This window comes from Pseudophryne corroboree, chromosome 5, assembly GCF_028390025.1.
Source record: "Pseudophryne corroboree isolate aPseCor3 chromosome 5, aPseCor3.hap2, whole genome shotgun sequence".
Lineage (NCBI taxonomy): Eukaryota > Metazoa > Chordata > Amphibia > Anura > Myobatrachidae > Pseudophryne > Pseudophryne corroboree.
The window spans coordinates 253,018,903-253,045,538 of NC_086448.1; the positions used below are offsets into that span (position 1 = coordinate 253,018,903).

General features: G+C 43.3%; 1 protein-coding gene across 7 annotated transcripts in view; it reads right to left on the reverse strand.

Moving 5' to 3' along the window:
- Window positions 1-26,636, reverse strand: part of SLC4A7 (solute carrier family 4 member 7) — a 310,436-nt gene that overhangs the window by 86,393 nt on the left and 197,407 nt on the right. For all 7 annotated transcript variants that reach the window (XM_063922267.1, XM_063922266.1, XM_063922265.1 and 4 more), the window contains 5 exons: window positions 22,527-22,642; window positions 18,113-18,270; window positions 15,750-15,837; window positions 4,458-4,604; window positions 703-806 (listed from right to left, as the gene is read on the reverse strand). In XM_063922267.1, coding sequence (XP_063778337.1) covers window positions 703-806; window positions 4,458-4,604; window positions 15,750-15,837; window positions 18,113-18,270; window positions 22,527-22,642 — 613 coding nt within the window. The remainder of the gene's footprint in view (window positions 1-702; window positions 807-4,457; window positions 4,605-15,749; window positions 15,838-18,112; window positions 18,271-22,526; window positions 22,643-26,636) is intronic.

The following is a 26,636-nucleotide window of genomic DNA, read 5'->3' on the forward strand; positions in this document are numbered from 1 at the left end:
AAACAGCTGCTAATCTAGATATCACTAATCTTTATAGTGAATGTGTTCTTTGTACACAAAGAGCTGCTGGAACCACAAAAATACAACATTGTACTCTTCAGGAGCATCCAGCACATTAGTGTGTACCGAGAACAACTGTAACATGCTTCTCAGTAATTACTAGGACCATAGGAGCCAACTGTCTAAAATGATTGGGAGCATTCACATTATCACCTTCACCCATGTGACTGAAATATGGCATGCACAGACATAATTATTGTGTGCGCACCCACAGGGCTGGCTCCTATGCCTAGGGCACCGGGCATTATAGCAGAGTAAGTGCACACAATTTACTCAATAGCAAACTTTCTGTTACCGGATATTTAGACTATTTATAAAACCACTAAGTACAGACAGATTTATATGCTCTCTGTATCTTGCTTTAAAGTCAGCTTTTAGTTTGCTTTATGCTGGTTTTTCATTTAATATTGAAATTCTAAATATGAAATATATTTTTATATTCAAGATTTTGACTTATCAAGATACTACTTCACAACTATTTTCAAATTAAATTCAGTTAAAACAACTACTATGTAAACACAAAGCAGAAGTTTACTGACTGCTTTCCTGTGATAAATCCTTCACATATCTATTCCTCAGAACTATCAAAACATGAATCAAGTACCTCAATAACTAAATCAGAATTAGGTTACAGATACACACCTTCCAGTTCTCTGAAGCTCTGGACCAGTATGGTGTTGCTCCTCCTTTAACGTCTCACCTGTTGGTGTGGATCCATTCGGGATAGTTGGGATCTTGCGCTTCTCCTGACGGAATGTAGAGATATATTTTAGTAGCCTATAACAAGCAATCTGACAAATGCTGCACTGTAAAAACAGAATGTAATGTCCGATTGGTCGCTGTGTGTCCAGAACCAGTTTTGGTAGATGTGAAGCTGATAATTTGTGACATTCCTAATATGATTTAAAATGTCCCCAAACGTGTGCAATGCACACTATTGTTCTACACATGCAATTGCTCTATTGCTAAAAGGAATATTAGGTTGCAAGAGACAATTCCAGAAAAGCTGCTGTAGGAACTATTGGAGCTGCTCAGGTTCCACAATGGGGCATTAGAGGTCTAGAACGAGAAAAAATTAGATTTTTGAGTGGTATTTTCTATTCATTCATATACAATTCAGTCTGGCATTTCCTTTAAAATAAAAAAACTCTCACTAGGTCCTTTATTCCCATGTAATGTATACAAAGGCCTCCTCTGCCTGGGAGAATGCCTGTAAAGTAGCTTGACTCGGCTCCAATGTCACGCTGCTTCATGGTCTATTCTCTCTCCCACGTGGCTTCCTCCTACAGCTTCTCCATGCTGGAGCGGAAGCTTCCCAGAAGAGACAACTGTCATTATTCAGCTTCACTTGAAAGCACAGTCTGGCTCCTATATATGTTCTCTCCCGTGCAGTCAGGGTCATGGCAGTGAACCCTTGTTTTCTGACACATGTACTGCAAAAGGCACTATGCTATGAAATTATAAAATCACATTCTCTTTAGGGCATATTAATAATATGTTTATTATAGGATTACTATTGAACTGTGGGAGTTCTGCTGGTTGAGGGAATGGTCACTGGTGGCGGAAATATAAACAATGACTAAATAACATAAGCAAGTCTATGTTGCTTGGCATTACAGCATGAGTCTCCCATATCAGTATTTTGGATATCGGATTTTTCCGTATTTTGGAATACAGTATGTGATTATCACAATGAGATATCTTGGGGATGGAACCCAATTCTAAACACGAAATGCATTTATGTTTCATGAACACCTTATACAACATAGGGGGTCATTCCGAGTTGATCGCTAGCTGCCGTTGTTCGCAGCGTAGCGATCAGGCTAAAAATCGGCATTTCTGCGCATGCGCACGGGCGACGTACTTTCACAAAAATCTATGCCGTTTCACACAAGGCTGAGTGACGCTTTTCAGTTGCACTGCTGATCGTTGAATGATTGACAGGAAGTGGGTGTTTCTGGGTGGTAACTGACCGTTTTCCGGGAGTGTGCTAAAGAACGTAGGCGTGTCAGGTAAAAACGCAGGCGTGCCTGGGGAAACGGGGTAGTGGTTGGCCGAACGCAGGGCGTGTTTGTGACGTCAAAGCAGGAACTAAACAGACTGAAGTAATCGCAAGGAAGGAGTAGGTCTGCAGCTACTCTGAAACTGCTTGAAAAAAATGTCAGCACTATTCTGCTAACCTTTCGTTCGCACTTCTGCTAAGATACACTCCCAGAGGGCGGCGGCTTAGCGTTTGCACTGCTGCTAAAAGCAGCTACCGAGCGATCAACTCGGAATGAGGGCCCTATCCTGAAGGCCATTTTTTTTACAGTATTTTTTTTGCAGGGAACAACATTTGTGTCAGGGTTGGAACAAAAAGTAAAAAAAAAAAAACCTTTTGTTTCAACCAGTTTTTTTTTTTTTACATTAAGGTTTTAATGAAAAACAAAATGTAATCATGTATTAGAAACCTCGATCAACAAAGTTTTATTGCTTTCTAACATTAAGGCCCAGATTTATCAAGCCTTGGAGAGTGATACATGGCACGGTCATAAAGTACCAACCAATCAGCTCCTAACTGTTATTTTTCAAACACAGGGGCAGATGTGGTAACCTGGAGAAGACATAAGGAAGTGATAAACCAGTGATAAATGCAAGGCGATAAACGCACCAGGCAATCAGCTCCAATATGTAAATTAACAGTTAGGAGCTGATTGACTGGTGCAATTATCAAATTGCATTTATCGCTGGTTTATCACTTCCTTATGCCATCTCCAGGTTAGTACATCTGCCCCACAGCCTGTAACATGGCAGTTAGGAGCTGATTGGTTGGTACTTTATCACCATGCAATTTAGCACTCCCCAAGACCTGATAAATGTGGGCCTAATATTGTTATTAGGCTTTGGTTGATTTATTTTACATCTTTCAGTAAAATCAATTGTTTACAGCTTATTATTCTTATTATATTTGAATGTAAATAGATAGACTAAACATATTATTACATAGAAAGTACAGAGGTAGATGATAAATTGAAAATAAGAAGAAGTTAATGTTACACATTAGTACTACTTACCGGGGGTGGGGAACCTTTGGCACTCCAGCTGTTGTTGAACTACAAATAAAAGCATGCCCTGCTGCAGTGCTAAAACTGTTGCAGGGCATGCTGGGATGTGTTGTTCAACAACAGCCGGAGGGCCATAGGTTCTCCACCCCTGCACTAGACTGTTAGCTCTCTCAAGCAGGAGCCTCCATCCTCTTGGTTCTCACCCGATACTATCCTGGTCTCCAGTGTGCTCTCACTCATACGGATACTTTCAGTCCGCATTTCCCAGAGCACTGGGCAATTGAATGCCACTGTGGTAACTACCCCTCTCTCCTTGTTGTCTTTACATTTAAGAGTTTGATTTGTTTTTTTACCCTTGTACTGTCTGTTTTAACCATTTTATAATGTGTTGATTGTGTGTGTTGTAATTTTCCCTGTATGGCACCACATAAATAAAAAATCATAATAAAAATACTTATGTCAGGCTTAATGATGATGATTTGTAAATAATTATGAGAACCGTAAAGGAAGCAGTTACTTTATATACCAGACTGCTTATTTGTAAGCTTATTCAGTGCTTAATCTGTATACAAAAAAGAGGAACTCAGAAACGTGTAACATTTGCTGGGAGTACATTAAAAGTATCCTTCAACATTATTTTTGATTAAAAAAAACGTACGAACACTTTGTTCAGGGCAAATTAAGTGTTGGGTGTAGGGAACAGAGAGAAGGCTGTCAGAATTGCAATGTCTGGAAACAGAACACATATATATAGAAAACTGTAAATTGCTCTTCACCTTTCTGATGGTAGGCTGGAGCCACATGCATCCACCAACAGCACAAAAGTTATGTGGGCCCTATCAAACTACTGTTGGAAGATTATAGTTTTCAACAGCACCTATATGAAACAATGCTTATAGTCTAACTTGCTTACGTTGCTGAAACAATGTTGCATTTTGCTTTCAACCAAGAAGCAAAAGTAATTGAACAATACTGCAGGTTGGTACAGCAACCAATTCAGTCCTAAAGAAAACATATTTACAATAATGTACTAAAAGTGAAGCCATGTCTGGCCATCATAATTCATGGCAACCTCCATTTCTAGGTATTTCTAAGGCAGCAAGTTAAATATTCATGTTGCACTTGCATTTCTCCTCACTGCCACCATCTTTACAAAGGCAATTAGTGCTCAGTCTAGTTATTAGCTGTGCCATTTACCAATCACATTTTCTCATCTCTAGCTTGGATGATGGTGCAAACACCACCTGTTTCTCTCAAACCACATTAGCATTAAGCTTTAGTAATTCCACTTCAGTTGCAGTCACCCAAGGATGTCAGTCTTCATAACCCATCATAACAAAACAGAATACTGACCTGGGAAGGAACACTTTTTGGTGGCTCAATACGGATGGTTGGATCCCACTCTCCAGGAGGAAGGACCGTCACTTGGTCTAAAAATTCATCTATTCCTGCAAGAAGATCATTTCGGTCTTTTGCCTTGTAGGCAACGTCATGGAATATCTGTCAAGGAAACCAGAAATTATTGTAGTTTACACAGTGTTTTATTAAATTAAGAATACAACTTTTTTCCCAGCTACAGTTTAGGCTTGCTCCCTGATGCATGTAAAATGACACCGATGCTGGGTTAGTTCCATCCTTTTGGAGGCAGGATACTACAGTATCCCAAGTGCCATGAATTCACACCAACAACTATGGACTGAAGACCAAGACCGCCGGATTATACACATTCTCCACTCACACCCCATGGATGGCCCTACTACACTAATCGAATAGCTTGTCACACTATATTCAACAGTTACCCATCTTCACATAAGTTCTAAATCACTGAAAAGACAGATTGAGAAGAAACCAGCAATCCTTTTCTAGAACCATCAAAGGGAACAGGAAGGCCTCTGATTAGCTCGGAAAGAAACTAGTATACAGAAAACTGTTCTTTTTCTACATGAAAACTTAAGATGTGAAGCATCCCAGGCATTATGTCCAGTTCTGACACCAGTCTTGCTGTCATAATGACCAGAAGTATAGACGATTTCCATGTAAAGAAAATACAAAGGTAAAGTACATAAAGTCTGTCACTAAATTCTGGCTGAAGCTTCCCAGGTTTGTAACAGTCCGTTCTTATTTCTAGTCTAATGCAAGTATAGGAAACAGAAATATAAACTGGAGGTCTGTACGCTGTCCCACTTTGTACACAGTGGGAGTCATTACGTAGATGGGGCTTAAAGTGCACGTGATAAGAGACCGGACATACAAAGAAAATCAAGGACAATGGATGAACCAGAGATGATTTATTTTAATTGTCAATACCATCTATTACTTTCTAGAAACTGTATAATTAAATGAAATTAAAAATTATTAGTTCTTAAGTGTGACATTTCCAAAATGTTGTCCACGGATCATGGGATCTTGATTTTGTGAGGATGCAATAGTACAGTAATGGAAATCACAGCATTGGTTAAGACCCCAGGTGCAGCGGAAAGGCCAAAGGGTAGAGTCAGAAAATTAAGCATATTGGATATTTAAGTGTAGACTTGGAGAATGGGGATGGTCAGGTGGTGGGAATAAAGGGGTTAGGTAGGGATGTCTAGGAGTGTGGGAATAGAGTGGGGAGGGAGGTTGTGATGGTGATGTGCATAGGAAAATAGAAGGGAATTAGAGGGTGGGAAAAGATAAGGTTATGATTCTGCTCTAAGCTGTTATACATATCCGAGTGCCGCCTGATTGAGCATATATATATTAGCTAAATACCCATGCTTCGTACGGAATTTTGAGTATTTCCTTTTTCTGTGCATATAACTTTAATTTTGAAGGACTTCCTGTAAACTAATTAGACTTGCAACGGGACATGCTCCGCCTGCCACTGCCAATCTTTGTCAGGCTGCACCTCCGTGCGGGCCTTCTCTGGATTGATGCTGTCAAAAGGCTGGCGCTGACGAGAATAATCCGCCTCCTTCTCTGCCCTGTCCTGCCTATGATGCTGCCCTGCTCAGTGCTGTAAATGCTGGGACGACAGGCCAAGCTCCGCCCGCTGTATGTTAAAAATATGAAATGAATACCTACCAGTAATTCTTTTTCTCGTAGTCCGTAGGGGATACTGGGATGGATTAGTACCATGGGGTATAGATCGGGTCCATTGGAGCCTGACACTTTAGGAAATGTTCAGTGTGTGGTGGCTCCTCCCCTCCATGCCCCTCCACCAGACTCGGTTTAGAAAACTGTGCCCGTGGAGACAAACATACTATGAGAGAAGGAAACATAACAGCAGTGAGGCAACGAATCAACACACAAGATAAAAAAAGGATAGCCACGCTAGCCAGAACAAAGGATAGCCACACTAACAAAAGCAAAGGATAGCAATACTAACCAGAACAGTAACAGGGACAGCAACAGCAGACCCAACCAAGAACTTACAACCACGTAAGCAGGAAACACGAAGCACTGAGGCGGGCGCCCAGTATCCCCTACGGACTACGAGAAAAGGAATTACAGGTAGGTATTAAATTCCTATTTTCTCTAACGTCCTAGGGAATACTGGGATGGATTAGTACCATGGGGAAGCCCCAAAGCTGGGTGGGAGAGTGCTGAGACACCTGCAAAACCGCAGGTGTCTAAGACAGAAGGTCCTCACCGGCAAAGATGCCAAACTTATAGAACTTTACAAACGTGTTTGAACCAGGCCAAGTAGCAGCTCGGCACAACTGCAAGGCCGAGACGCCACGGGCAGCCGCCCAGGAAGAACCCACCAACCTAGTGGAGTGGGCCTGAATAGAACTCGGCAGCGGCAAAGCCGCAGAAGAATAGGCCTTTTGAATAGTCAACCTGAGCCAACGAGCAATGGACTGCTTAGAAGCAAGACATCCAATCTTGGTAGCATTGTAAAAGACAAAGAGGGAGTCAGACTTCCTGTGACGAGCTGTTCTTTTGACATAAATCTTCAAAGCCCGAACCACGTCCAAGGACTTTGGAGCAACTGATGCGTCAGACATGACTGGAACCACTATCGGTTGATTAATGTAAAAGCCGAAACCACTTTCGGCAAAAACTGTGGGCGAGTTCTGAGCTCCGCCCTATCCTTGTGAAGTCTCAAATAAGGGCCCTTACAGGATAAGGTCCCTAATTCCGACACATGCATTGCAGAGGCTAGCACCAGCAACATGGCAGCCTTCCAAGTTAGAAGCTTCAACTGCACTCTGTGTAGAGGTTCAAACCATTCCGACTGGAGAAAGGTCAGAACCACATTGAGATCCCACGGAGCCACAAGAAGGACAAAGGGCGGTTGAATGCGAAGCACACCCTTCATTAATGTCTGTACCTCCAGAATCACAGCCAGCTGCCTTTGGAAGAATATGAAGAGAGCTCAAATCTGAACCTTGATGGAGACCAACCGTAGGCCCATGGGGGTAATTCTGAGTTGATCGCAGCAGGAACTTTGTTAGCAGTTGGGCAAAACCATGTGCACTGCAGGGGAGGCAGATATAACATGTGCAGAGAGAGTTAGATTTGGGTGGGTTATTTTGTTTCTGTGCAGGGTAAATACTGGCTGCTGTATTTTTACACTGCAATTTAGATTGCAGATTGAACACACCACACCCAAATCTAACTCTCTCTGCACATAATATATCTGCCTCCCCTGCAGTGCACATGGTTTTGTCCAACTGCTAACAAAGTTCCTGCTGCGATCAACTCAGAATTACCCCCCATATCTACTCCTGCTTGCAGGAAGAGCAGAAAGCGGACAAGCTGAAATTCTACAGTAGAATATCTTCTACCCTCACACCAAGAAACACATTTCTTCCAGATATGGTGGTAATGTTTAGAAGTGACCACCTTCCGGGCTTGAACCATAGTTGTGATAACCCTGGAGGGAAGACTTTTCGTGGCTAGAATCTCTCTTTCAACCTCCAAGCCATCAAACGTAGTAAGTCTGGATAAACGAACGGCCCTTGTTGAAGAAGATCCTTGAGAAGCGGCAGGGGCCAGGGCTCTTATAGAGACATGGCCAGGAGGTCCGCATACCAGGCCCGGCGAGGCCAATCAGAATTGCCTGAATGCTTTCCCTTTTGAGTCTTTCTAGAACTCTGGGAATGGGAGGAATTAAAGGAAACAGGTATACTAACTGGTAAGTCCATGGTGCCGTCAGAGCATCCACCGCTGCAGCCTGCGGATCCACTGATCTGAAACAGTAGCAACGCAGCTTCTTGTTGAGACGAGAAGCCATCATCAGGTCTATCTGCGGACAGCCCCACTAGTGAACCAGCTGTTGAAACACCTGAGGGTGAAGGCTCCATTCCCCCAGATGGAGGTCGTGCCTGCTGAGGAAGTCCACTCCCAGAATGAATATGGCCAAGATGGCTCTTGCTTTGGCTTCTGCCCAGAGGAGTATCCTTGACACCTCTCGCATTGCGGCCCTGCTTCTTGTTCCACCCGGTCGGTTTATGTACGCCACCGCCGTGGCTTTGTCCGATTGCACCTGTATGGCTTGATGACGGAGGTGATAGGAGGCCTGTAGAAGAACATTGTAAATTGCCCTGAGGTCCAGAACATTTATCAGAAGCAAAGACTCCCAACGCGACCACTTCCCTTGGGTCACCGCTCCCCAACCGCGGAGGCTGGCATCCGTTGCCTGAAAATAATACACTAAAATAAATTTCTGAAGAAAACACTCTGAAGCTCCAGAGAATGCACCTGGCTCCTTGGGCACATTTTTCTAAACGGAGTCTGTTTGAAGGGCATAGAGGGGAGGAACCAGCACACACTGAACATTTCTTAAAGTGCCAGGCTCCAATGGACCCGATCTATACCCCATGGTACTAATCCATCCCGGTATCCCCTAGGACGTTAGAGAAATATGTAAGGTTTGCAGGGATAGGCCAACTCTATTCCAAAGGACCCCAGGTCTCCTACTTAGCTTCTTACTCTCATTAGGGCTCCTCCTTTGAGGTAAAAAGGAAAAGATTTTCGCACAACACTTATAGGCCCTACACACTGGGTGATAATACTCAAAGATATGAACGATCTCATTCATTAATGAATGAGATACCGTTCATATCTTTGAGTGTGGAGGCACCAGTGATGAACGATGAACGGCCCCGCGCTCGTTCATCGCTGGTGCCCCGTCGGCTGTGAATGCAGGCCAATATGGACGATCTCGTCCATATTTGCCTGCACTTCTGTGGAGCCGTGTGACGGGGGGTGTGAAGAAACTTCACTCCCCTCGTCACTGCCCCCCCCCCCCCCCCGCGCCGCCAGGTCGCCCGTCGGATCGCTCAATGTGTAGAGCCCTTTAAGGTCACTGGGACAAGCAGTTGCCGACTATCAAGCTTTGCTTTAATGCATTTAAGAGTCAAAATATCTATGTCTCCTTTCCTCCTATTGCTCTCTGAGAGGTTAGCTATATATATCTGATATATATATATCACACACACACTGTATAATATATATATATATATATATATATATATATACACACATATACATAGATAAGAGAGAGAGAGAGAGAGAGAGAGAGAGAGAGAGAGAGAGAGAGAGAGATTTGGGTGGGGTGTGTATAATCTGAAATCTAAATTGCAGTGTAAAAAATAAGAATTTACTCACCGGTAATTCTATTTCTCGTAGTCCGTAGTGGATGCTGGGAACTCCGTAAGGACCATGGGGAATAGCGGGCTCCGAAGGAGGCTGGGCACTCTAGAAAGATCTTAGACTACCTGGTGTGCACTGGCTCCTCCCACTATGACCCTCCTCCAAGCCTCAGTTAGGACACTGTGCCCGGACGAGCGTACACAATAAGGAAGGATTTTGAATCCCGGGTAAGACTCATACCAGCCACACCAATCACACCGTACAACTCGTGATATGAAACCCAGTTAACAGTATGAAACAACAGAGCCTCTCAACAGATGGCTCAACAATAACCCGATTTAGTTAACAGTAACTATGTACAAGTATTGCAGATAAACCACACTTGGGATGGGCGTCCAGCATCCACTACGGACTACGAGAAATAGAATTACCGGTGAGTAAATTCTTATTTTCTCTGACGTCCTAGTGGATGCTGGGAACTCCGTAAGGACCATGGGGATTATACCAAAGCTCCCAAACGGGCGGGAGAGTGCGGATGACTCTGCAACACCGAATGAGAGAACTCCAGGTCCTCCTCAGCCAGGGTATCAAATTTATAGAATTTTGCAAATGTGTTTGCCCCTGACCAAGTAGCAGCTCGGCAAAGTTGTAAAGCCGAGACCCCTCGGGCAGCCGCCCAAGATGAGCCCACCTTCCTTGTGGAATGGGCATTGACAGATTTTGGCTGTGGCAGGCCTGCCACAGAATGTGCAAGCTGAATTGTATTACAAATCCAACGAGCAATAGTCTGCTTAGAAGCAGGAGCACCCAGCTTGTTGGGTGCATATAGGATAAACAGCGAGTCAGATTTTCTGACTGTAGCCGTTCTGGAAACATATTTTCAGTGCCCTGACAACGTCTAGCAACTTGGAGTCCTCCAAGTCCCTAGTAGCCGCAGGCACCACAATAGGCTGGTTCAGGTGAAACGCTGACACCACCTTAGGGAGAAACTGGGGACGAGTCCTCAATTCAGCCCTATCCATATGGAAAATCAGATAAGGGCTTTTACAGGACAAAGCCGCCAATTCTGATACTCGCCTGGCAGAAGCCAAGGCCAACAACATAACCACCTTCCACGTGAGATATTTCAGATCCACGGTCTTTAGTGGTTCAAACCAATGTGATTTTAAGAAACTCAACACCACGTTGAGATCCCAAGGTGCCACAGGGGGCACAAACGGGGGCTGAATATGCAGCACTCCTTTAACAAATGTCTGAACTTCAGGTACTGAAGCTAGTTCTTTTTGAAAGAAAATCGACAGATCTGTACCTTAATGGAGCCCAGTTTTAGGCCCATATTTACTCCTGCTTGCAGGAAATGCAGAAATCGACCTAGTTGAAATTCCTCCGTTGGGGCCTTTTCGGCCTCACACCATGCAACATACTTCCGCCATATGCGGTGATAATGAGTTGCTGTGACCTCTTTCCTGGCTTTAATAAGCGTAGGAATGACTTCATCCGGAATGCCCTTTTCCTTCAGGATCCGGCGTTCAACCGCCATGCCGTCAAACGCAGCCGCGGTAAGTCTTGGAACAGACAGGGCCCCTGCTGTAGCAGGTCTTGTCTGAGCGGCAGAGACCACGGGTCCTCTGAGATCATCTCCTGAAGTTCCGGGTACCACGCTCTTCTTGGCCAATCCGGAACCACGAGAATTGTGTTTACTCCTCGCTTTCTTATTATTCTCAATACCTTTGGTATGAGAGGTAGAGGAGGGAACACATAAACTGACCGGTACACCCACGGTGTCACTAGAGCGTCCACAGCTATCGCCTGAGGGTCTCTTGACCTGGCGCAATACCTCTCTAGTTTTTTGTTTAGGCGGGACGCCATCATGTCCACCTGTGGACGACCCCATTGATTTACAATCATTTGGAAGACTTCTGGATGAAGTCCCCACTCTCCCGGGTGGAGGTCGTGCCTGCTGAGAAAGTCTGCTTCCCAGTTGTCCACTCCCGGGATGAACACTGCTGACAGTGCTAGTACATGATTCTCCGCCCATCGGAGAATTCTTGTGGCTTCTGCCATTGCCATCCTGCTTCTTGTGCCGCCCTGTCGATTCACATGGGCGACTGCCGTGTTGTTGTCTGACTGGATCAGCACCGGCTGGTGTAGGAGCAGGGATTTTGCTTGACTTAGGGCATTGTAAATGGCCCTTAGTTCCAGAATATTTATGTGAAGGGCAGTCTCCTGACTTGACCATAGTCCTTGGAAGTTTCTTCCCTTTGTGACTGCCCCCCAGCCTCGTAGGCTGGCATCCGTGGTCACCAGGACCCAGTCCTGTATGCCGAATCTGCGGCCCTCCAGAAGATGAGCACTCTGCAGCCACCACAGAAGAGACACCCTGGTTCTTGGGGACAGGGTTATCAAGCGATGCATCTGAAGATGCGATCCGGACCACTTGTCCAACAGGTCCCACTGAAAAATTCTGGCATGGAACCTGCCGAATGGAATTGCTTCGTAAGAAGCTACCATCTTTCCCAGGACCCGCGTGCAGTGATGCACCGATACCTGTTTTGGTTTTAGGAGGTCTCTGACTAGAGAAGACAACTCCGTGGCTTTCTCCTCCGGGAGAAACACTCTTTTCTGGACTGTGTCCAGAAACATTCCCAGGAACATTAGACGTGTCGTGGGGACCAGCTGTGACTTTGGGATACTCAGAATCCAGCCGTGCTGGCGCAGCACTTCCTGAGATAGTGCTACTCCCACTAACAACTGTTCCTTGGATCGTGCCTTTATTAGGAGATCGTCCAAGTATGGGATAATTAAAACTCCCTTTTTTCGAAGGAGTATCATCATTTCCGCCATAACCTTGGTAAATACCCTCGGTGCCGTGGAGAGTCCAAACGGCAGCGTCTGGAATTGGTAATGGCAATCCTGTACCACAAATCTGAGGTACTCCTGGTGAGGATGGTAAATGGGGACATGCAGGTAAGCATCCTTGATGTCCAGGGATACCATGTAATCCCCCTCGTCCAGGCTTGCAATAACCGCCCTGAGCGATTCCATCTTGAACTTGAATTTTTTTATGTATATGTTCAAGGATTTCAAATTTAAAATGGGTCTCACCGAACCGTCCGGTTTCGGCACCACAAATAGTGTGGAATAGTAACCCCGGCCTTGTTGAAGTAGGGGTACCCTGATTATCACCTGCTGGGAATACAGCTTGTGAATCGCTGCTAGCACCGCCTCCCTGTCTGAGGGAGCAATCGGCAAGGCAGATTTTAGGAACCGGTGGGGTGGAGCCGCCTCGAATTCCAGCTTGTATCCCTGAGATACTATTTGAAGGATCCAGGGATCCACCTGTGAGCGAGCCCACTGATCGCTGAAATTCATGAGGCGGGCCCCCACCGTACCTGGCTCCGCCTGTGGAGCCCCACCGTCATGCGGCGGACTTGGAAGAGGAAGCGGGGGAGGACTTTTGTTCCTGGGAACCTGCTATTTGCTGCAGCCTTTTTCCCCTACCTCTGCCTCTAGACAGAAAAGACCCTCCTTTTCCCGGCTTGTTTTTCTGGGTCCGAAAGGACTGAACCTGATAAAATGGCGCCTTCTTAGGCTGTGAGGGGACATGGGGTAAAAATGCTGACTTCCCAGACGTTGCTGTGGAAACTAGGTCGGAGAGACCATCCCCAAATAATTCCTCCCCTTTATAAGGCAAAACTTCCATGTGCCTTTTGGAATCTGCATCTCCAGTCCACTGGCGAGTCCATAAGCATCTCCTAGCAGAGATGGATAATGCACTTACTTTAGATGCCAGCCGGCAGATTTCCCTCTGTGCATCTCTCATGTATAAGACTGAGTCTTTGATATGGTCAATTGTTAGCAGAATCGTGTCTCTGTCTAATGTGTCAATATTTTCTGACAGTTTATCTGACCACGCAGCGGCAGCACTGCACATCCATGCTGACGCAATAGCTGGTCTAAGTATAATGCCTGAGTGTGTATATACAGACTTCAGGATCGCCTCCTGCTTTCTATCAGCAGGTTCCTTAAGGGCGGCCGTATCCTGGGACGGTAGTGCCACCTTTTTAGACAAACGTGTGAGCGCTTTATCCACCCTAGGGGGTGTTTCCCAACGTAACCTATCCTCTGGCGGGAAAGGGAACGCCATTAGTATCTTCTTAGGAATTACCAATTTCTTATCAGGGGAAGCCCACGCTTCTTCACACACTTCATTTAATTCATCTGACGGGGGAAAAACTACAGGTAGTTTTTTCTCCCCAAACATAATACCCTTTTTGTGGTACCTGGATGTAAATCAGAAATATTTAACACCTCTTTCATTGCCTCAATCATGCAGTGAATGGCCTTAACGGGCATTAAATTTGACTCATCGTCGTCGACACTGGTGTCAGTATCCGTGTCGACATCTACTTGTGCCATCTGAGATAGCGGGCGTTTCAGAGCCCCTGATGACTTTTGAGACACCTGGACAGGCACGAGCTGAAGACTCGGCTGTCCCACAGTCGGCATGTCGTCAAATTTTTTATGTAAGGAGTCTATACGTGCACTCATTTCCTGCCATAAGGTCATCCACTCAGGTGTCTGCCCCCCAGGGGGTGACATCCCTGCTAAAGGCATCTGCTCCCCCTCCACATCATTATCCTCCTCAAACATGTCGACACAGCTGTACCGACACACTCCACACACACAGGGAATGCTCAGACAGAGGACAGGACCCACAAAAAGCCCTTTGGGGGGACAGAGTAAGAGTATGCCAGCACACACCAGAGCGCTATATATATATACAGGGACTAACTGAGTTATGTCCCTAATAGCTGCTTTTCAATAATATATATATATACACTGCCAAATTTAATGCCCCCCCTCTCTTTTCCCTCTTACTGGTACTGTAGATTGCAGGGAAGAGCCAGGGAGCTTCCTTCCAGCGGAGCTGTGAGGGAAAAATGGCGCCAGTGTGCGGAGGAGATAGGCTCCGCCCCTTTTTCGCGGCCTATTCTCCCGCTTTTTATGGAATTCTGGCAGGGGTATTTACCTCATATATAGCCCCTGGGGCTATATATTGAGGTATTTTAGCCAGCCAAGGTGTTTCTATTGCTGCCTCAGGGCGCCCCCCCCCAGCGCCCTGCACCCTCAGTGACCGGAGTGTGAAGTGTGTGAGAGGAGCAATGGCGCACAGCTGCAGTGCTGTGCGCTACCTTGGTGAAGACAGAGTCTTCATGCCGCCGATTTTCCGGACCATCTTCTTGCTTCTGGCTCTGTAAGGGGGACGGCGGCGCGGCTCCGGGACCGAACATCAAGGCTGGGCCTGCGGTCGATCCCTCTGGAGCTAATGGTGTCCAGTAGCCTAAGAAGCCCAATCCGGCTGCAAGCAGGCGAGTTCGCTTCTTCTCCCCTTAGTCCCTCGCTGCAGTGAGCCTGTTGCCAGCAGGTCTCACTGAAAATAAAAAAATCTAAGACTATTACTTTCTAAGAGCTCAGGAGAGCCCCTAGTGTGCATCCAACCTCGGCCGGGCACGAAATCTAACTGAGGCTTGGAGGAGGGTCATAGTGGGAGGAGCCAGTGCACACCAGGTAGTCTAAGATCTTCCTAGAGTGCCCAGCCTCCTTCGGAGCCCGCTATTCCCCATGGTCCTTACGGAGTTCCCAGCATCCACTAGGACGTCAGAGAAATAAAGCAGCCAGTATTTACAGAAACTATATAACCCACCCAAATCTAAATCTCTCTGCACATGTTCTATCAAACCCCCCCCCCTCCCCCACACATACACACACACTGCAGTGCACATGGATTTGCCCATTAGCTAACAAATTTGCGATTGCTGCGATCAGATCTGAATTAGGCCCATAGTGAGAAGGCAGGGTAGTCATTCTTTTTCAAAGAGGCTGCATTCCAGAGGGTGGATCCAGCCATTGTCTGTGTTCCCCTATCAATGATGGAGCAATTCAATAATTCCTGCACCTATCCACCAGCAAAACTTTCCACATCTAGATTAAACCCTCATTTGTTCATGCTGAGGTCACTGTAAAAGCAGACTGAGGAAATTACCTAAAGGAAAAAACACTTACTTCATCAGTCATTAGTGTAGCTATTGATCTTCCAATTTCATGGTACTGTGCTGCCTTTCCAGTTGGACCCAATAATACAAATAGAAACCTGTTTGGATAAGTGTAGGATTAACATAATAATCTAAGACAATAGGACTTTATATTGTTTTGTAAACACTGTAATTAAATGATTTATTCATTTGGAAGTTAAAACAAAAACTATGTACTGCCCATGCCTTCTACTGCTCTGTTTCTTCTAATACAGATGCCTTTTACTACTCCTGGCACCTGCTTTATATGCACCCTTCTGTGGGAATCTAGAACAGTGTGATTTATTTTTAACTTCAATTCGTCACCTCAACCCCCTTTTTTACTATCTATGAGCAATACATAGTTAGTTTTAGGTTTCGTTGATCACTAATACAAATGCAAACTCTTTAACTGTCTGTGTACCTGGATAATCAAAAACTGATCAACTGACAGGTTGCCCGGCAGTAATGACACTGTGGGGGGAATGAAACTGTTGTTCACCCGGCTGCTCCTAGATGGGGCTCAATGGAGCAATTCAATTGTTGCTTTGTTTTGGCCGCATGCACCCTGTGGGGACACATTTCAGCTCTTAGCCTCCTGAGATGCAAGCAGAAATGTGCGAAAACACTGTGGTTAGTGCCCTAAACAGGACTTTAGACGGGTTTAGCTGGTTTGCGCGGCTAAATCTGGTACTAATGGGCGTGCGCATGGGGCATGCACGCCCAACTGGGGAAACAACTGAATAGTTCTGGTGGGCGCTCATTACGTTTATGCACCCACAAAACTACTGAATCGTCCCCTGTGGAGTTGGGACTCCCCCCTTTCCTGGGAACCTCCATGGCTACTACCGATTCATGACATATGTGTTTAGTTAGATAGTACCATTACAGTTAGTCATTTTAATCAGTTTTTTTTTAAATACCACAATATGCAATTTTATGACACTATGGTGAAGATGTGGCAAACCTTGAAGAGAGATAAAGAGTACCAACCAGTCAGCTTCTGTCATTTTATAGCCTGCATTTGAAAAAGGTCAGTTAGAAGCCGATTGGTTGGTACTTTATCTTTCTCCACTTTATCTCTTTTAGGTTTGATATATTTACCCCTATATGGGAAATGAGAATTAGGGCACACATACATTTAGTTACACCACTGTTTCTGGGCATAAAACAGAGCTATTAATACACTCATGTGAAGAACAATATCAACCTCCTACAGATCCTGCGTCAGAGAGACAACACTTCACTAATTATAGGTAAAATGTACTTTGGCTTCATAAACTATTTTCCTTATTAAGCTGCATGTTGATTTACCCTGCATAAATGTATCATCTGGAAGTGCAGCTGACTGTACAGGGGATAAGAGCAGAACACAACTGAATCTAAATGCAATTAGCTCATTGTTTGGGCACTTTGCATATATAAAAAGGCAGTCCACTATTGATTTATGGATTGCAGTTGCTGATAACAGTCTACTAGGCTGGGAAGATGTTTAACACAAATGTGGAATGCTCAATTGATTTTACATCACATGGATTCCTTCAGCGCTAGAGCGGAAGTGTCTCACTCCTTTCTCAAAGTAACAGCTCAGGAAGTGGTCTATGATTAGAAGGATACTGAGCACACTTCCTAAGAAACCTGACCAGCATTTTTCCAACTAAAATCTCATGCACAGTGAAACTATAGTCCAAGATAGATTGTTCCTACAAAATATGCATGTGCATGTAAGACTTTCCACGATCTGATACAGTATTATGCTCTGCATTAACATTTTTGCCGCAGCCTTCTATGATGTTCTACGATGCCAGGGAACAGTACAGAGCTACATCATAAAACGAGGGCGTAGGAAAATTTTGAACATTCCAATTTAGCATTGTTTTTCCTATATTTTAATTAATTATATATAGAGAGTTATCTATGCTCATCCTCCGGTCAGTGATGAACTAATGAAAAAGGGGCAGACTTTATGGGCCAAGTGGTTCTTATCTGCCGTCACATTCTATGTAACTTCAAAATAGCTTACATCAGATCTAGTTGGAGCCCAAGGGTGAAGGTGAATATTTAGTTTGGCTGAGCATGCAATCGGCGACACAAACAACTCTTTCTGGGTCAATCCAATTAGCAGTGAAGGGGGCAAGTTGGTACCGTACTGCAACTCGCCCCCCTCGCAAATATACGAGTCTGACTGCACCACACTTACTGGCGCAGCCCTAAGTAGTCCCAGAAGTACGGCAGTTTCTATCTACTTCAGGACACGGAAAACAAGAGCTAAATATTTGAAAAATATTTTATTAATTTTAAGGCGACACATGAAATGAAGAAACAAAAGCTTACAGTATCCTTATATGTTAATACCTTGTTGGGATTGGTACTTCTGTAAGTCCAGTAATAAGAACTGCTGGACTCAATCTCACAAAGGCAATAATGGGCCGATCCAGAAACTCAACTTCTCCCACTAAAACATTTGACGCTTCAGAGCCAGGGGGGATTTTCTTCATGAAGTTCATATCAACCTAAGACAAAATATATATACACTGCAATTAATATTAAAAAATGTGTATCTATTAGCCAATGAAACACCTGTGGTGGGGGTGGGTGGGTGGGTGGGGGAGGGTAGGATGGCAACTCACATAAAAATCAATACAAAATGTGAATTTGAAGTGGGCAGCAATTTTCACCATGGAGAATTCTGTCAGCTGGTACAATTTTTGTTTTTTTTTGGATATGTGTTAATTACAAATATTTCTAGATTGTAATTTGTAATCTCTATAGAATAATGGACCTCATTCAGCTTTTTTAGCAAAGCTGCTACTGATAAAATTGCATGCTGGGTTCCACCCAGCAGAGGGCAAGGCCGTCCAGCTGTGATGCACCGCCCAGCAATGCAATTGCAATTGAATTGTGATTGCAGAATAGTGGTAGCCCCCTGCATACGCAGCCAGGCTGCGTATGCAGACTCACCGCCGCCATGTTTCCCATTGCAGGAAATGCAGGCGACGTCATAAGGCTGTCCCGAAGCGGCCATGACATGCCTGCGTTACCTGCTCAACTCCCTCCCAATGCTGCAACGCCGCCCCCGGACACCCGCCCCCTGTCAATTGCTTTGCGATCGCATCCTTCCAGGAAAAGTGGCCGTTTGCGATATTATCAGTTTTACAACGGATACTGAATTAGGCCCAATGTCAGCAAACCTCTATTGTTATATAATAAATAACCAAACTTATTAGGGAAATATATATATTTATATTACAGTGACAGATATACTCGCCGATCACTTATGGAAATATACACATACTATACATTTACTAAAAATACAAACAAAGAAATTACAATATTTAAAAATAAACAAATACAGTACAACCCAGTGTTGATATTATACACAATGTGCACGCTACTTTTGAAACGTTTTGCCAATGAAAGATGTAGGTAAAAACAGATTTATAAAGTTTGTTGAAAGAAATATGGATCCAATTTAAGATTTGGTCACATGTGTATAATAACTGGGGCTACAGCACAAATGAGTCTTCACCAGCAAACAATGTGATATGATTTGCATTTGACATGGCTTTCTGCAAGCAGGAACTTACAGCAGACCTCTTGCGTCCCATAACAAACGTGCCACAATTACAGTGCCAGGAGTCATAATCCTGCTCCTCAGGTGGGGAGAGAGAGGGCCAAGCAGAAACACAGTCATAAATGTATTGCCAACTCAAGGACAATACAATGTTTGAAGTTCCATCCACAAATAGGACATAGCAGGATTATTATTATTATTATTATTTACTAGTAAACAGTGCACGAGGAACACTTGGTTGTAGCAGGATAGAGAAATTATGATGTTGTTCTTACCAGCTAATCAGACATCAACGTTTAGCAGCCAGACTAATGAAAGCAGATTGGTTTCTTTCAGTTACAACATATACTGTATCAGTTTTCATTAATCAGACTACTATAGGGTGTGAAAAGCAGGTAACCAAGCCGGTTGTGAGAACTACAGTATATCTGTGCGCTTCTATCTTGCTACTAAATAATTCGCAAAGTATTTGATGTTACAACAACAAACTATAACAAACAGAGGGCCTCATTTAGAGAAAGACGCTACTGCAACTTTGCACGCAGCGGCTGTGCAATAATTTGTTAATGGTGCAGTAGGCCACCTGCCGCCTTTTCTGATACACTGCTACGTTCAGAACCGCAGCATTGGATCATCTGCAGGAACATCGGCCATCTGAGTATCACTCAGCATGCAATCGTGCTGCAATTTAGGGGGCACAGTTGTAGATACAGAACTGTACATACGCATGTACATGTAGGCATGCTGAGGCCAGGGTCTGCATCTTCTAACGCAGGTGCCCTGGCAGAGGAGTTCCTGCGGTCATTCTGAGCAAGCTTACGCTGCGACCATTATTCGATGCTGTGTCTTCTAGATGACTATTAGCATTATTTCACATCGCTGCTGCATCCAAAGACGCAGCAGCAAAGCTAACTGCGCCCATCTCTTAAACACCCCCAGAGATCGTAAAGGGATACATATGAACTAAATTCATTTAAAAGTGAATGAAATCATAAAGCCACTATTACTGTAGATATAATCTCGAGTGGCTATGGAACGTATTCACACAATCATTTACATTTTCTTATATCATGGAATTAAGATCATTTGTTCAGGAATTCTTACCACTAGTCAATGCAAAATACTTCATAAATTGGAAGAGAAAAATAAACAAATAAATAATATAGAACTAGGTTTTCTTAATTACACGTATATAACAGATAACAACCAATTGCAGAAGTATTTACTATTGTTTTAATCAGTGTTGTCTTTCGGGTGCTATTGAACAGTGTTTCACTCTGCCGTTACAGCTCTGCACTAAACTCCTAGTATTGAGTCCTAAAAGTTCAATCATGGTGTTATCAGACCATAGCATCTTCCGCCACTTAGTGTATGGTCTCCAAACAAGGCTTCTGGCTAGGTAGTAATTCATGAATTTTCAAATCAACAGTGGTATTCATTTTGCCCCCTTGTCACATGTGCAGATATGTGAAGTGCCCAGGCTATTATAGTCCAATAGACATATTCTCTGATTTCTGGTATGGAAGTCTCAGCGGAAGATGTATCAAGCTGTGTAAAGAGTGCAGGAATAGACAAGTGGAGAAGTTCCCCACAGCAACCAATCAGGCCAGGTCAATCACAAAGGAGCTTCTCTTTATTAATTTATTTTTTTTTTTATTCAGTGTAAAATAGAAAGTTGTTATATTTAGAGTAAAACAAACAAAAAAGCCCCATGTATTACTACGCATGCATGTGTCACAGTCGCAGGCACACTAGCCGCGCCAGCTTTGCAGTGATTAGGACACACCGTAGCATAGCTGAGCATGGCTACATCTGTAGCTATGGGTTAAGTGCACAGAGCTATTGCATTATTTTCCATGGCAAGCCATAGCGGCTGTGTTAAGTGCCCAAATCGATGTCATTATTGCCTGCGGTAAACTCACGACTAGCACAAAAGCATTAGTTAATGCAGATTTCTTTTTGCAACCCTGGAAGGTGAGAGCAGAAACCAGTGATAGGTGCACCCTTCGGGGCTAGTCGTGAGCAGTAACTGAATAGCTCCAGGCATTTAATCTGGGAACTAAAACCCTGCAGTAAGTCCAGCAATCAATTGAATCTGCCCCTTACCTTTTTAGGTATTCTCTAGATTGAGTGCAAAAGAACATTTTGGACTGGGTGTTCAACATGTCTCAAAAATCTGTTTTCTGAAAGCTCATCTGTTTTCTGAAAGATCTATGTTCTGTGTATTAAAACATAGAGGCATATGTAATAGGGTCAAAGTTTGCCGGAGGTGCGGGATGTCGGTCAATCTCAGATTTTTTTTTAACGCGGCAATCATTTACAAGGCGTGGTTTTGCCCTGTAAATGATTTCCACTTTACAAAAACGTTCGAGATCGGCTGGCATCCCGCACCTCCAGCAAACTTTGACCCTATTACATATGCCCCACGGAGTATACATCTTGTGAGAATATGCAGTAAGTGGAATGTTACCCTCTATATTTTTTACTGCAGATCACATGACCATCACATTTCAAATATTATGTAGAGGTGAGCAAAAGACAGAAGTGTTTTAGCTGTTTTTTTTTATAGTTTTTATTTATGATTTTTAATACAAACAAGAAAGCACACAAACAATGGATAAAGACTTATATACATCAGCTATTAGCAATCAATCAAATATTGGTGTAGACAGTGAAGTGGATGACTGCAGTACATATATATCAATTTAGGGAATTATAGAAACTTCTTGGCAACTTGTGATATACAAATCCCTTTTCTCTGCTAGCTAGTTAGAAATCGGTAGCTTACCTGCCTACTATTCTGGAATATCTGTGAGACTTCCGAATTCTGGGATCCTGGATCTAGCCCACGTCACTGTCAATTGACATCATGGACCTGTCCCACTGCACAACCCTGTGATCACGCAATTCACAGTACCACACCCTCCTCGTCTCCCTATATGTGGTCTTACGGAGTACATGCTAGTATAGACAAACTACCAAGACCTATAGGAGGAGATGTACTAAGCCTTGCAGAGTGATAAAGTGGAGAGTGATAAAATTACCAGCCAATCAGCTCCTGCCTTGTTACAGGTAGAGTCTGAAAACTGACAGTAGCCGATTGGTTGGTAGTTTATCTCTCTCCAATTTATCACTCTCCAAGGCTTAGTACATATTGTAAATATTTTCTTATGTTTCCTACCAAGCTTTCCATACCTTGCTAAAGTCAACTGTGCTGTTTTCCTGGCTGCCCCCAGTTCCGTTCCGTTTCAGGTCTGCCAACCTGTTAATATCCAGGTTCGCTGGTGTTGACTGCGGAGAAGATAGCAGCCCTAAGAACAGATAAATGCCATTAGACAGGGATTTATATTTCTGGACACCCTGTTGAAAGAAGAAAGTGGTGAGGAGACTGAAGATGAAAGGTCTGAGTATGCAGATGTGCAGGCAAAACAATTAAAGTCTGTTCATTAGTAGTCAGATGCATTGACTCATAGTGACAAACCAAGGAAGAGTATGCAGTTACATGGGGTTAGCCTAGAAGCTTGCTGTTTTCACACTGGTTAAAATGACAATGCCAACTTACTATGCTTCGGACAACAATGGGATTTATTTCTATAATAATTATCTCTTACTTCTACTAGTAAAGATGATAAAACATAAAACTAGTATAACACCGACCAGGTTACTACAGTGCAGATTGTCATTTCAGACTGTGAGAATGCCATACTTGTGTCTGTAATGAACATTTCTACTTTGCTGTAGTCATTTCTAGATTTCCACTCTGCAGACGAACATGTCAAACGTCATATTCTTTTTTTGGTTTTCACAATTTATTTTATAACTATATTGGAAGTTGTTAGCTAATGGCATTGGAATTTTCATACAACAAAGTTGTACAGATTGAATTTTATATAATTGATATGAAAGAGTATATTAGCTAGTATGCTTTTATTTATTTTTAAAAAGAAGAAGATTTAGCTATGACTGAAAGTAATTTTGGATAAATCACAGAAATTTGTATTATTACTTTTGTCTAAATGTTGTAACCACATAGGTAATTGCAGTAATTCAAGTGTTTTATAAAAGGTTACAATGACTTAAGCATTCTAAAAGCATCACCATCAGATTAATATGACTCTATACTAAATGAACTGTATAAAAATATTGGTAGGAAGTTATTGTTTTATAAGAAATGTAGTAGATGACTATACATTGTTCCTTATCATAATAGTAATATAACTAGACAGAAAGGCTCATTTATGGACCCCCTAATGGGAGGATTCACATCTTTGTTTGCACAACTGTGCTCACTTTATGGTGCTTTGGAAAAGCCCCAGACAAATCAATAAGAGCCTATTTGTGCTTTTCAAGCCCAACCTACTAACATGTCAGGGCCAGCTTTCCTTCAGTTTCAATGGGGCAGATGTATTAAACCTGGAGACGGCATAAGGAAGTAATAAACCAGTGATATGTGCAAGGTGATAAACACACCAGCCAATCATCTCCTAACTGTTCATTTACATATTGGAGCTAATTGGCTGGTGCCATTATCACCTTGCACATATCACTGGTTTATCACTTCCTTATGCATTCTCCAGGTTCATACATCTGCCCCAATATTCCTTTTCATTTCCTAAAATACTAACCAGGATAACCTTTCTGAGATCATCAATGAATGATGAGACTGAGGGGACTGAATGTGATTGAATGTTAGTTTACATTATATGAAGTGTAACTGTAAGCTAAAAAATATTTCCTGTGGTGAGTCCTGCCACTACCAGAGAGGACTCAAAGCCATTAAGCATGAAGAAAAAGGTTGTGCACCCTTTTATGGTAAAGCAGGAACTTCCACCTAAACAACGCTCTAAAGCCCTTTAACAAAAAAATAAAAAAATCTAGTATTGTCCAATGAAATCTAGTGTTTGTATGCTGATGCATATGTAAGTGTACTGTGCCTAATGTGTGTTCCGCAAGAAACTTCTCAAATTGCCCAACCACTCCCACTAGACAGTATATTGAAAAATTGTAGTTAACTTGTGTTGAACATCTTCATCTTGCACGATTGTCCTTTTCCTTAGTAAACAGCGCAAGTTTAATACCATAAAACAGGATAAACAGGTTGAGTATCCCATATCCAAATATTCCGAAAAACGGAATATTCCGAAATACGGACTTTTTTGAGTGAGAGTGAGATAGTGAAACCTTTGTTTTTTGATGGCTCAATGTACACAAACTTTGTTTAATACACAATGTTATTAAAAAATATTGTATTAAATGACCTTCAGGCTGTGTGTATAAGGTGTATATGAAACATAAATGAATTGTGTGAATGTACACACACTTTGTTTAATGCACAAAGTTATTAAAAATATTGGCTAAAATTACCTTCAAGCTGTGTGTATAAGGTGTATATGTAACAAATGCATTCTGTGCTTAGACTTAGGTCCCATCGCCATGATACTTCATTATAGTATGCAATTATTCCAAAATACGGAAAAATCCCATATCCAAAATACCTCTGGTCCCAAGCATTTTGGATAAGGGATACTCAACCTGTAATACAAATGGTGCAAAATTATTTGCACAAAATGAAACCTTTGTGATATTATCATAAAAAGGGCGGTATCCAATTAGCCATTGCTAATTGTCTCACCGGGGACTACAAAATTAGCCCCGATAAGCTGTAAAACATTGGGGGCGGGATGTACTAATGCACATCGCCGCCCATTGCCGCCCTGCGCCACGATGCTGATCGCATATGTACTAACATATGCGATCAGCATTGCGGAGGACAGCTCTTCCGATAAGAGCTGTCCTCCGCGATGCGCAGCGGCAGCCTGACTTCCAGGATTCGGCCCCAGAAGTCAGTCTGCGCATGCGCGGGGTGACGGGGGCGGCCGCAGGGCATGCTGGGAGGGATCCGATCGGATCCCTCACACAGCGCCGCGGAGAGAAGCCCATAGGCTTCTATGGACGTACGCCAGCTAAAGCTGGCGTACCCCGCCGCGGCGCTGTCCTGCCGGCGGGGGGTTAGTACATTAGGAAAATGCGGTAAACAGGTTTTTACCGCATTTTCCGCTTAGTACATCCCGCCCCATGTGTGAAAACGTCCGCTGGTCGCACTTTTTTCCAATGTCTCCAATTAGATCACCCATCCAAAAATAAATAAATAAATAAAAAATCTAAAAACACACAGGTTCAGGGAAACCCGTGTGTTTTTTCAAGAGAAACAGCTGTTTCCGGGGATTTGGTTTTGCCTGCCTGAAGCAGGTGAAATAAAATCCCTGATAAGCCGGCATGAGACGCATTTTATCGGGGCTAATTAGATAGCCTCTGGCGAGACAATTAGCCGCGGTAATTTACTGTGGCTAATTGGATAGTGCCCTAGGTGTGTAACATCACAAAATAACATAGGAACTATACATTTACACTTTCATAAATGAGCCTTAATGTGAGGGTAGTTGCCTAACCAGCTACCCAGCTATTAGGGGCCTAGTGGGAGTGTAGAAGTGCATTTCTAGGGCTATGACTGGCCTAATCTGCAGAACATTATGAAGTAGACAGTTACTGGGACTAAACCCTGTTTTGCTAACTGCATAAGAATAACACATGGCATAAGTAAAATTGTAACAAACAGTTAAGACATGCATTTCACTGTGGACACTAAAAGCAAGTGTTGCAATTGCAATGTTGAGGGTGATCCTCCCAGGTAGGCAGTGCATGCTTTAGGCCATTGTAACAATGTTTCATTCAGGTTACAGTGAAGATGAACAGGGAATTAAGGGGGAGATGTATGAAGCAGTGAAAAGAGTGGAGAAGTGGAGGCAGCTGCTACTTATAATTTTATAGCATGCACTTGATATATGTTACCTCAAAGCTGATTGGTTGCCATGGGCAACTTCTCCACTGGCAAATTCTCCACTCTTTTCACTGCTTCATACATCTCCCCCATAATTCTGTAACTTTAAATTAAATTCTATCAATGTGTTGAAGTGATGTATTTATAGAAGAGACGCACAAGGTACATAGATTACATACCATACTTTAGCAATGATAGAAAGTATTGTAGTATTAGCAGCAGATTATTTTTACATATATGTCTGTGTTTGTCACAAAGGCTCCCAGCATGCCTGAGTGTTACCTGAGAGCAGCACATACTAAGTACAGCATAGCTGCTGCATGACCCGTGATGACTCCTTGCAGATCCCCACACAAGGGCAATGCGTTTAGGATGACAAGCATAACACTGCACACACATTCCAAGATTAGATTTATATAAAACATACTTGGTATTCGGTAGAAGACTGCTGTATCCTTTTCAGTTAA